We start from the raw sequence: 12,369 nt of genomic DNA, 5'->3' as shown, positions 1-12,369 counted from the left end.
AGAACTGGCTAGGTTATAAAGCATTAGTTAGGCCCCATTTAGAATACTGTGAGCAATTTTGGGCCCCACACCTCAGGAAGGGCATACTGGCACTGGAGCGGGTCCAGCGGAGATTCACACGGATGATCCCAGGAATGGTAGGCATAACATACGATGAACGTCTGAGGATCCTGGGATTATATTCATTGGGGTTTAGGAGGTTAAGGGGAGATCTAATAGAAACTTACAAGATAATGAATGGCTTAGATAGGGTGGACGTAGGGAAGTTGTTTCCATTAGCAGGGGAGACTAGGACCCGGGGGCACAGCCTTAGAATAAAAGGGAGTCACATTAGAACAGAGATGAGGAGAAATTTCTTCAGCCAGAGAGTGGTGGGTCTGTGGAATTCATTGCCACAGAGGGCGGTGGAGGCCGGGACGTTGAGTGTCTTTAAGACAGAAGTTGATAAATTCTTGATTTCTCGAGGAATTAAGGGTTATGGAGAGAGAGCGGGTAAATGGAGTTGAAATCAGCCATGATTGAATGGTGGAGTGGACTCGATGGGCCGAATGGCCTTACTTCCGCTCCTATGTCTTATGGTCTTATAGAAGGCAGAGAGTAGCAATGGAAGGGTGCTTTTCTGATTGGAGGGCTGTGACTAGTGGTGTTCCGCAGGGATCAGTGCTGGGACCTTTGCTGTTTGTAGTATATATAAATGATTTGGAGGAAAATGTAACTGGTCTGATTAGTAAGTTTCCAGACGACACAAAGATTGGTGGAATTGCGGATAGCGATGAGGACTGTCAGAGGATACAGCAGGATTTAGACTGTTTGGAGACTTGGGCGGAGTGTTGGCAGGTGGAGTTTAATCCAGACAAATGTGAGGTAATGCATTTTGGAAGGTCTAATGCAAGTAGGGAATATACAGTGAATGGTAGAACCCTCAAAAGTATTGAAAGTCAGAGAGATCTAGGTGTACAGGTCCACAGGTCACTGAAAGGGGCAACACAGGTGGAGAAGGTAGTCAAGAAGGCATACGGCATGCTTGCCTTCATTGGCTGGAGCATTGAGTATAAGGGGCGAAATTCTCCCGAAACGGCGCGATGTCCGCCGACTGGCGCCCAAAACGGCGCCAATCAGACGGGCATCGCGCCGCATCTTTGGGGGCCGAGCCCCAACATTGAGGGGGTAGGCCGGCGCCGGAGGAATTTCCACCCCGCCAGCCAGCGGAAACGGCCTTTGTTGCCCCGCCAGCTGGCGCGGAAATGACATCCCCGGGCGGCGCATGCGCGGGAGCGTTAGCGGCCGCTGACAGTTTCCCACGCATGCGCAGTGGAGGGAGTCTCTTCTGCCTCCGCCATGGTGGAGACCGTGGCGGAGGGGAAGGGAAAGAGTGCCCCCACGGCACAGGCCCGCCCGCGGATCGGTGGGCCCCGATCGCGGGCCAGGCCACCGTGGGGGCACCCCCGGGGCCAGATCGCCCCTTACCCCCCCAGGACCCCGGAGCCCGCCAACGCCGCCTTGTCCCGCCGTTCAAAAGGTGGTTTAATCCACGCCGGCGGGACAGGCAATTTATCGGCGGGACTTCAGCCCATCCGGGCCGGAGGATTGAGTGGGGGGGCCAGCCAACCGGCGCGGCCCGATTCCCGCCCCCGCCGAATCTCCGGTGTCGGAGACTTCGGCAACCGGCGGGGGTGGGATTCACGCCAGCCCCCGGCGATTCTCCGACCCGGCGGGGGGGTCGGAGAATGACGCCCCAGAATTGGCAAGTCATGTTGCTGCTGGAAAGAACCTTAGTTAGGCCACACTTGGAGTATAGTGTTCAATTCTGGTCGCCACACTACCAGAAGGATGTGGAGGCTTTAGAGAGGGTGCAGAAGAGATTTACCAGGATGTTGCCTGGTATGGAGGGCATTAGCTATGAGGAGCGGTTGAATAAACTCAATTTGTTCTCACTGGAACGAAGGAGGTTGAGGGGCGACCTGACAGAGGTCTACAAAATTATGAGGGGCATAGACAGAGTGGATAGACTTTATCCCAGAGTAGAGGGGTCAATTACTAGGGGGCATATGTTTCAGGTGCGAGGAGCAAGGTTTAGAGTAGATGTACGAGGCAAGTTTTTTACACAGAGGGTAGTGGGTGCCTGGAACTCGCTGCCGGAGGAGGTGGTGGAAGCAGGGACGATAGGGACATTTAAGGGGCATCTTGACAAATACATGAATAGGATGGGAATAGAGGGATATGGACCCAGGAAGTGTAGAAGATTGTAGTTTAGACGGGCAGCAGGGTCGGCACGGGCTTGGAGGGCCGAAGGGCCTGTTCCTGTGCTGTACTTTTCATTGTTCTTTTCTTTGTTCTTTGTGCTACCGTCCCACCCGAGGCTCTGTGCCATGTTTCCGTTTCCCAGCCACGGGAAACAACTCTTTCGTATCGACCCAGTTAAAATCTTGAAAGTTTGAATGAGATCGGCTCTCTATTCCTCTAAATTGCAGAGGAGACGACCCGATTTACTCAGCTTTCCCTCAGCCTTCCCTCTGATCTCAGGAACCAATCTAGTGAACCTTCGCTGTCTTGCCTATCATGCCTCTTTGCTCTATTGCATCTTCTCTCTCCTCCCCTCTCCTGTACCTTAATCATCCCTTCCTTTCCTTCCCCATCCCATCCAGCCACCTTCCCAGCCTTCATCCCACCATTTTCCAACCAGCTTTGATATAAATACTGAATTTAAATTTCGTCTTGTCATCCTGGCAGGTTTGCCACTCCAGCCCCCGGGTCCCAATCCCACCCCAGCCCCCGGGTCCCAATCCCACTCCAGCCCCCGGGCCCCAATCCCACCCCAGCCCCCGGGTCCCAATCCCACTCCAGCCCCCGGGCCCCAATCCCACTCCAGCCCCCGGGTCCCAATCCCACTCCAGCCCCCGGGTCCCAATCCCACTCCAGCCCCCGGGTCCCAATCCCACTCCAGCCCCCGGGCCCCAATCCCACTCCAGCCCCCGGGTCCCAATCCCACTCCAGCCCCCGGGTCCCAATCCCACTCCAGCCCCCGGGTCCCAATCCCACTCCAGCCCCCAGGCCCCAATCCCACTCCAGCCCCCGGGCCCCAATCCCACTCCAGCCCCCGGGTCCCAATCCCACTCCAGCCCCCGGGTCCCAATCCCACTCCGCTCCAACTGCCTCGCAGTTTTAATTGGGAATGGAGTTAATTGGCCCAGAGTCACATTTGCTGTCCAATTAGTGGCTGACGATATGCAAAGAAATGCAAGTCCACTGTGACCTTTACAAACATGGGACGTCCATGGCAGTTCATACGGCCCTGTAGTGAGGGTACACAAGGCAGCAACCATCTGATTGGTCAGGCAGAGCCATTTCAACATGGCTTCATTGCCTTCCTGTCCATTCCTCATCCCTGTGCCTCCACTGCCCTGTCAGTATCTGCCTCAACTCTTACTGCTCCTTATCCCTAGTTAATCCAACCTCGGAGTGGCTTCATCCCTTTCTTTCTATTGAAATGTGCAGTCTTCCTGATGCCCTCCCCCCACCCACAGGAACCCACGAGGTTTGTGAGCAGAGGGTCGAGTCTATCCCATCACACCCTCTAAACAGCCTTGTCCACAGGGAAGGACTGTGACAACGAATTCTCTTCAGGCCGCCTGACTGGTTACCTGTAGAGGCCTTTTCTGAGCTTTCACTGTTTAATGTTCCTTCTGACTGATTCTTACTGCACTTGTGTTTTGTACAAAGAAAATTCAAACCTGGGGCGTCATTCTCCGCCGGCGGGAGTCTCCGTTCTGCCGGCGCCCGGGGGTTTCCCGACGGCGTGGGGCTGCCCCACAATGGGAAACCCCATTGACCGGCCGGTGTTACGGAGACTCCCGCCGGCCGGTCGGGGCAGGAATGTGGCGGGGCGGGTAGGAGAATTTCGCCCCTGGTTCTTTGCAAGCTGACACCAAGGTCATTTGGGGCAGCACGTTAGCATTGTGGTTAGCACAATTGCTTCACAGCTCCAGGGTCCCAGGTTCGATTCCGGCTTGGATCACTGTCTGTGTGGAGTCTGCACGTTCTCCCCGTGTGTGCGTGGGTTTCCTCCGGGTGCTCCGGTTTCCTCCCACAGTCCAAAGATGTGCGGGTTAGGTGGATTTGCCATGCTAAATTGCCCTTAGTGTCCAAAACTGCCCTTAATACTGGGTTATGGGGATCGGGTGGAGGTGTTGACCTTGGGTTGGGTGCTCTTTCCAAGAGCCGGAGCAAACTCGCCACTATTTAAAAAAAAGTTTTAAAAAAGAGGCTTACCTGGCCACTGTCCCCAGTGGCTCTCGGTAAAGACTTTTAAATTTTGAGTTTTGTGTCAAGAAGCCAAAAGGGTGGATTTTGATTTATTTGTTTATTTACTGTCACGCGTACCGAGGTACAGTGAAAAGTATTGTTCTGCGTACAGTCCTGGCAGATCGCCACATCCGTGAATCCATCGAACATACGATAACCATGAATAATTATAGAGCATTCAGTAATAACGGTTAATAAAGATTTGGAGTACGATCTGTAGGGGAGCTCACAGAGAGTCACCAAGCTCCAGCACCATCTTGGAAATGTTTTAAATCTAGCTGCAGCTGTTGTTTTTTTTTCATAGAATCATTGGGCCCAATTCTCCCAAAACATTTCTCAGTTAATTTGTGGCGGGTTTTTCAGGGAGTTTCCTGCCGGCTCTGTCGGCGAGTTCCCCACCGCTATTCAATAACATTTAGTCACCATTTTGGGCCCTGGCGTTTTGCCCACACCAGAGTTTGTTTTAGCACTTGGAGCTGAACTCAGAGATCGGGCGGCCATTTTGAAAGCGTGCCCTGATCGCTAAGTGAGCTTATGCGGCCCCACACTCCCCACCCATGGGCAATGTCACCCCACACACACATGGGCACTACCCCACCCCCCCCAAGTGAGGATATCCTGCTATGGGGTCCCTGGGAGTTCCGCCTCTTCAGAGTCCCCCAAGCCCCCTTACAGGATTCTCACCTATCACCTCCCCAGCCTCCCAGAGGTCCCTACTTAACTGCCCTGCACTTCCCCACTCTTCAAACCCCCCCCACCCTCATTTCATGGGCATGGTCCCCTTGTCCACTGACTCTTGGCAGTGCCACCCTGGCACTCGTCAGTGCTCCTGATGGCTTGGCAGTGCCATCGGGAACATTGGCAGTGCCAAGGTGCCCACGTTCCAGGGGGAGGGCCATGGAGCCACCCTGCACTCACCCTGACCACCCCGGGGTCTCTGGTGGTCCGGGGAACCCCCCCTTCCCCGCCCCCGGGTGCCGTTCTGCCAGGTCCACGTTTGTGTGGGCCAGCACTGACCGGCGCCTGGCTGCAGCCTCCCTGGGGAGGCCGGAGGTTCGACGAAAGCCAGTTGATCCCGTACAGGTAGGTCATTAGTAGGTTTACAACCTATTTTCGCGAGCGTCATTCGGTCCCACTCATTTGGGGCTGAGTTCCGACTCTGATGTTTCTCAGGACTCTGGAGGATCCCTCGAGGTACAGAGCATGTCTGGAGGCTCGATGGAAGCCCCTCCCGGCTATCTCCGGCTGCATTCTGCTCTCCTGTGAGTGCGACCGGAAAATCTCGCCCATAGAATCTACAGTGCAGAAGGAGCCCATTCGCCCCATTGAGTGTATGCACTGGCCCTTGGAAAGAGCTCCCTATTTAAGCCCACATCTCCGCCCTATCCCCGTAACCCAGTAACCCGACCTAATCGTTTGGACACTAAGGCGCAATTAACCCATGGCCAATCCACCCAACCTGCACATCTTTGGACTGTGGGAGGAAACCGGAGCACCCGGAGGAAACCCACGCACACATGGGGAGGATGTGCAGACTCCCCACAGACAGTGACCCAAACCGGGAATCGAACCTGGGACCCTGGCGCTGTGAAACAACAGTGCTAACCACTGTGCTGCTGTCTTTTCTTTTAAATTTAGAGTACCCAATTCATTTTTTCCAATTAAGGGGCAATTTAGCGTGGCCAATCCACCTACCCTGCACATCTTTGGGTTGTGGGGGCGAAACCCACGCAGACACGGGGAGAATATGCAAACTCCACAGTGACCCAGGGCCGGGATCGAACCTGGGACCTCGGTGCCGTGAGGCTCACCCACTGCGTCACCGTGCTGCACCGTGCTACGTCTTAACTGCCAGCTGCTAATCTGAATTGTTCAGAGCTGCAGGAAAAGTTGGATGATGCTTTCCTTGGCCGCAATAAGATTTAAAATCAACTTCCCAGACAAACATTAAGCTTATAATCCACAACAGTGCAGCTCCGCTTTGGCTAATGTAAGAAGCTCAATAACGCACATTGTTGAGAAGTGACTCTGTCCAAGAGATGTTAAATGTAGCCTCACTGATCTGTTCAAGATGCTCAGTGCGTAAAGAGCACAAGAACATTTACATTAGAATGTTAATAGTGTCACTGGGAGAAGGGATTCTTGGGTGGGTGTCAGAAAAGTCACAGACGTATCTCCCACCCTCTAATGATCTGTGCAACAGGAACTTCATTGACGCATTGGACAAGTTACCACCGATTCAATTAAACCAAGTACCAAAAAAATCAGCTCATTACTTTTATGTAACAAATCCCACAGGAGGATTGCTTATCTAAATACTGTCAAAGAATGTATTGGATTTTATAGGTTGTTGGTCCATTGGTAGAGACTGATCCAGCAAATCACTCATCAATGTGTGATTCCAGTTATTAACAATTCTGTCTGTTCCTTTCAGCCAGCGTTATTGTATGTGCAACCCAGACATGGTGCAGCAGTTCCACAATCCAGACACCATCTTCATCTTAGCCTTCGCAATCATCTTGCTGAACACAGACATGTACAGCCCCAACATTAAACCCGATCGGAAAATGATGCTGGAAGATTTCATCCGTAACTTACGAGGTGAGTGGAGCTATGTAACATTGCACCAGGAAACGGGAACATTACACCGACACTAAAGAAACTGTTCGGCAGGTTGTACCAGGATGAATGAGGAGGGTGTTGTGGCTCAGTTGATTGTACCCATGCTTCTGAAGCAGGTTCAACTCCCACTCCAGGACTTGTTGACCAGTGGCCACCACCAACCGAGCAATGGATCAACCGAGCCGTATCTGTGGAGAGAAACAGAGTTAAGGGGCGGGTTTCTGCGTCCCGCCACACCAGGGGCTTGATTCTCCGCAGCCCCGTGCCGAACTCCCGTTCGTGCGGGGGCAGAGAATCCAATTTCACGCCGAAATCGGGCCCGGCGTCGGTCCGGCGATTCTCCGGGACCCGAGAATCGCCGTGATCGCAGAGTACGCTGCATGGCTGGGGGCCCATTGACAGAGGCCCGCCCAGTGAACCCCGCTCCTGACCAGCTCCCGACGGCGTGGTACTAACCACCTATTGCCAATCGGGATGCTCGCTTGGCATCTGCGGACTCGGTCCACGGCCGCCCTGGTCAGGGACCGGGCCGATTGGAGCCGGGGAGGCGGGCCTCACACGGGACCGGGCTAATTTTGCCCCACAGGCTTCATGGGGGAAATGGCCCACTGCCAGCTGATACACCCGGACCACGCCTGCCAGCTCCCCGCTAATAAGGGGGAGCAGCGCGTAAACCACTCCCTCCGAACACAAGGGGGTCAGAGGACCAGCCAGAGGGCTGCCAGTGTCACCTGGAAGGCAGTGACTAGGAAGACCGCTGCCTAATGTCAGAGAAGACCAATGACCTCTACCGGATCTCATGGGTACAGTGACAGCAGTAGCCTGGCATTGGTCTCGCTAGCCACCACCGATAAGAAACAGGACCTGGAGATCGCGGGGTTAATCGAGGAGAGAGCAGTCACCCACAGTGAGGTTGGCCTGCACTGCAGAGGTGAGGAATCCCTGCCCCTTCACTCACATGGCATGTCCCCAGTGAGTTTTCCATGTCAGACAAAATGATCTTCCCTCTCACTGACCACATGTCCATTCTCTCTGGATCTCCATCGGGTGGGGCTGGGCCATCTGGGATGTCCTTCCAAGAGAACGCCTCGGGGCAGAGCTCCGAGCAGTGCTTCATCGAGGAATCATAGCAATTATCCTCACCCTCCACCAACACAAGACACACATCTCTAAGGGCAGCACGGTAGCATGGCGGTTAGCACAATCGCTTCACAGCTCCAGGGTCCCAGGTTCGATTCCCCGCTGGGTCACTGTCTGTGCGGAGTCTGCACATCCTCCCCGTGTCTGCGTGGGTTTCCTCCGGGTGCTCCGGTTTCCTCCCACAGTCCAAAGATGTGCAGGTTAGGTGGATTGGCCATGATAAATTGCCCTTAAGTGTCCAAAATTGCCCTCAGTGTTGGGTGGGGTTATTGGGTTATGGGGATAGGCTGGAGGTGTGGGCTTGGGTAGGGTGCTCTTTCCAAGAGCCAGTGCAGGCTCGATGGGCCGAATGGCCTCCTTCTGCATTGTAAATTCTATGAAACCTCGGTGGGTGACATTATTTTCTATTCGTCCATGGAATGGGCGTTTCTGGGCCAGCATTTGTCAATCACATTTCTGTGGGTCTGGAGTCACATGGAGGCCAGGCCGGGGAAGGACGGTTTCCTTCCCTGATTAGTGAACCCGATGGATTTTTACAACAATCAACAATAGTTTCATGGTCATCATTAGACTTTTAATTCCAGATTGGCAGACCACTATGCCACTATTCCACATCAGTAGACATTCTTCTGGGGCACAATGTGGTGAGTGCCACACATTCCTAATCGGCTGGAGGCAGGAAAATCCGAAGGACTCAGCAGTCAGAGCTCTGCCGGATCCTAGGACTCAGCTGGGTCCCAGTCAAATGCCGGGTTTCTGGACAAGGTCATCCCGGAGCTGATGCAGACACTAGGGAGGGGCCGTGAGATTCAGGAGGGGGTGTCAGCGGCACTCCAACGAGTCCATAGCCGATTGGAGGAGTTCCATAGGCTATGGGCGTAGGTGATGGCAGCGGCAAGGCCAACACTGCCAGGGTGGCGACCGCATTGGAAAGCCGGGAGCACGACGTCCGCATCATGAATGCTGGTGACCCAGGCACGGCTCAGTCAGTGACAGCCATGCCTGAGGGCCTCCTCATCATGTCCCAGTCGCTGGGAGGGTCCCAGTCGCTGGGGGGGGGGGGGGGGGGTGGGGGCGGTGGGGGGGGGGGGGCGGTCGGGGTCCCAGTTGCTGGGGGCTGTGTCCCAGTCGCTGGGTGGGGGTCCCAGTCACTGGGGGGAGAGGTGTCCCAGTCACTGGGGGGGGGGGGTCCCAGTCGCTGGGAGGGCGGGTCCCAGTCACCGGGGGGGGTCGCAGTCACTGGGGGGTGGTCCCAGTCGCTGGGGGGGGGGTCCCAGTCGCTGAGGGGGGGGTCCCTGTCGCTGGGAGGGCGTCCCAGTCGCTGGGGGGGTCCCAGTCGCTGGGGGGGGTCCCCGTCACTGTGGGGGGGGGGGGGCCCTGTGTCCCAGCCGCTGGGGGCTGTGTCCCAGTCGATGGGGGGGGGGAGGTCCCCAGTCTCTGGGGGGGGTGTCCCAGTTGTTGGGGGGGGTCCCAGTAACTGGGGCTGTGTCCCAGTTGTTGGGGGGCGTCCCAGTCACTGGGGGAGGTCTCAGTCACTGGGGAGGGGGTCCCAGTCGCTAGGAGTGGTGTCCCAGTCACTGGGGGAGGTCTCAGTCACTGGGGAGGGGGTCCCAGTCGCTAGGAGTGGTGTCCCAGTCGCTGGGGGGGGGGGTGTCCCAGTTGCTGGGGGCTGTGTCCCATTCGCTGTGGGGGGGGGGGGTGCCCAGTCGCTGGGGGGGGGGGGGGGGGGAGGTCCCCAGTCGCTGGGGGGGGGGTGTCCCAGTTGTTGGGAGGGGGTCCCAGTCACTGGGGAATGTGTCCCAGTTGTTGGGGGGGGTCCCAGTCACTGGGGGAGGTCTCAGTCACTGGGGAGGGGGTCCCAGTCGCTAGGAGTGGTGTCCCAGTCGCTGGGGGGGTGGGGGGGTGTCCCAGTTGCTGGGGGCTGTGTCCCAGTCGCTGGGGGGGGGGGGGTGCCCAGTCGCTGGGGGGAGGGGGTGCCCAGTCGCTGGGGGGAGGGGGTGCCCAGTCGCTGGGGGGGCCTGTGTCCCAGTCACTGAGGAGCATCGCTGAGGGCGTCGTCACCAAAGTCCAAAGACGTGCAGGTTAGGTGGATTGGCCATGATAAATTGCCCTTAAGTGTTCAAAATTGCCTTTAGTGTTGGGTGGGGTTACTGGGTTATGGGGATAGGGTGGAGGTGTGGGCTTGGGTAGGGTGCTCTTTCCAAGAGCCGGTGCAGACTCGATGGGCCGAATGGCCTCCTTCTGCACTGTAAATTCTATGATAATCTATGCTGCAGACAATGAGGACCCTCCAGGACCAGCGGAGCGGGGTGACACAGGGGTCTCTGTCGCTCAGTTTGATTTTAATGCTCGGCAGTAACACCCGTTGTTGGCCTGTGTACACACGAGAATGCACTTGAGAGCTGTGAAGTGCTCATATAATTAACAATGCCAATTCCTGATCAGCAATGGGCTTCAGCTGTGCAGCCAGAGGCTGCTCACAGTCAGAGGGAGTTACACTGACCTTCACCATGACGCACATGTCTCTGTCCTGGAGGTGTTTTGCAGGAGAGACAGGCAGTGGCTGTAGTTGCTCTGTTCTGGGTCTCCGTGCTTCGGGGGATGGCCTGTGAGACACGCAGGTGCTGAGCCCCTGGCCCACTCCCCCACCAGCCAGGGGAGACCCCCGACCCCCCAGCACTGGGGCAGAAGCTCCAGTGCCCAGGGCTGCACGCCCAAAATGAAGATGGTCACTCACCTCCTCCGATCGCCTCAGCAGCCACTGTGCTAGATTCCCGTGTTTAAATAGGAGTGCTAAACTCCCGCGTGACCACTCACTGGAGACCGTCTGGATCCCGAGTCTCCATCTCGTTAATGAGGTGGAAATTGTTCTTAATTGGTGATCATTGGTTCTCGCCACCTTTGGGCGGGGCCCGGAACTCGCTAATGGGAGTGGGCCGGTTAGATTGCCTACCGGCAGAGTTCCCGCGATCTTACTGCCACGTACACATCTGCGCCGGGCGCAGTGCAGCCGCTCGATCACGCCCCCACACCCGCTGCCACGCCCGCTGGGGTTTTCCAGCAGTTCCTGTTTTGATTTCAGATTTCCAGCATCTGCAATATTTCACTTTTATGATAATCATCCTGCTGATCCGTCCAACATTATCATGCAGGAAGTGCGAGCTCTCAGTCAGCCCTGCTGATGTGGCTGCCATCTGTAAACTACAATCAGTTGTATCTCTCGGAAACAGGGAGAGATGCTGAATGTTCCTGATGGATTGTAGCTAATTCCAGGCACTGAGATAAATGACAGACACATTCTGGATATTAGAACGTGTACGACGTGTAAAAATAATCAAGCATAACAACGTGAGTTTGGAAGGGGGGGGGGGGGGGGGGGGGGGGGGTGACATTTAATTGGGTGGTGGGTGGCGACCCTGACATCTCCCCACCTCAGCCCGATTAAGTCCAGGGTAGGAAGACTTCACTCCCAGTTAATTTTCCATTTCCGGGCCTCACCCTGCTGCTGTGTGGAGTCAGCCAGCAGGGAGCAGAACAGGCCACACACGGGGATTTCATGGGATTTGAGCTTTTCCGGCAAGGCCAGTATTGGGTGGCACGGTAGCACAGGGGTTAGCACTGTGGCTTCACAGCTCCAGGGTCCCAGGTTCGATTCCCCGCTGGGTCGCTGTCTGTGTGGAGTCTGCACGTTCTCCCCGTGTGTGCGTGGGTTTCCTCCGGGTGCTCCGGTTTCCTCCCACAGTCCAAAGATGGGCAGGTTAGGTGGATTGGCCATGATAAATTGCCCTTAGTGTCCAAAAAGGCAGGATTGGGTTACTGGGTTATGGGGATAGGGTGGAGGTTGGATTGGGTAGGGTGCTCTTTCCAAGAGCCAGAACAGACTACATGGGCTGAATGGCCTCCTTCTGTATTGTAAATTCTATGATTCAATGGTTTGGTGCCAATCTCTCAATACCCCTGGAAGTGAATGGCTTGCTCGACCATTTCAGAGGACAGTTAAGCCACACGGGATTGCTCGCAGGGTTCAGAGTGTGTAGTGGGGTAAGGGGATTAGGGGCACTTCCTTGTTGAAAGGCACTCAGTGCCTGATCGAGGAACCTGACATTGGGAAGGAGCAGCCAGCTGAAAGCTACCCTCTTGCCATTAGGACAACCCTTCTCCCCTCCCTTTCCACATGACTCCCTCCCCCTTTTGGAGTGTGGCCCCTTTGTGATGCTGGCCCTCTGGTGGGAGTGTTTCTGGCTTTTATCAGTGCCCCCACTGATAATGCAGTTGTTGGTCTCTGATTGGCTGAGAGCTCTCAGA

General features: G+C 55.7%; 1 protein-coding gene across 3 annotated transcripts in view; it reads left to right on the top strand.

Annotated features, from left to right (window-relative positions):
* iqsec3a (IQ motif and Sec7 domain ArfGEF 3a) overlaps positions 1-12,369 on the top strand; it is a 738,133-nt gene that overhangs the window by 589,988 nt on the left and 135,776 nt on the right. For all 3 annotated transcript variants that reach the window (XM_072485388.1, XM_072485387.1, XM_072485389.1), the window contains exon 7: positions 6,737-6,903. In XM_072485388.1, the coding sequence (XP_072341489.1) occupies positions 6,737-6,903 (167 nt within the window). The remainder of the gene's footprint in view (positions 1-6,736; positions 6,904-12,369) is intronic.

Source organism: Scyliorhinus torazame, chromosome 19, assembly GCF_047496885.1.
Source record: "Scyliorhinus torazame isolate Kashiwa2021f chromosome 19, sScyTor2.1, whole genome shotgun sequence".
Lineage (NCBI taxonomy): Eukaryota > Metazoa > Chordata > Chondrichthyes > Carcharhiniformes > Scyliorhinidae > Scyliorhinus > Scyliorhinus torazame.
The sequence above is the reverse complement of the archived record's forward strand: the minus strand, read 5'-3'. Positions and strand labels throughout refer to the sequence as shown.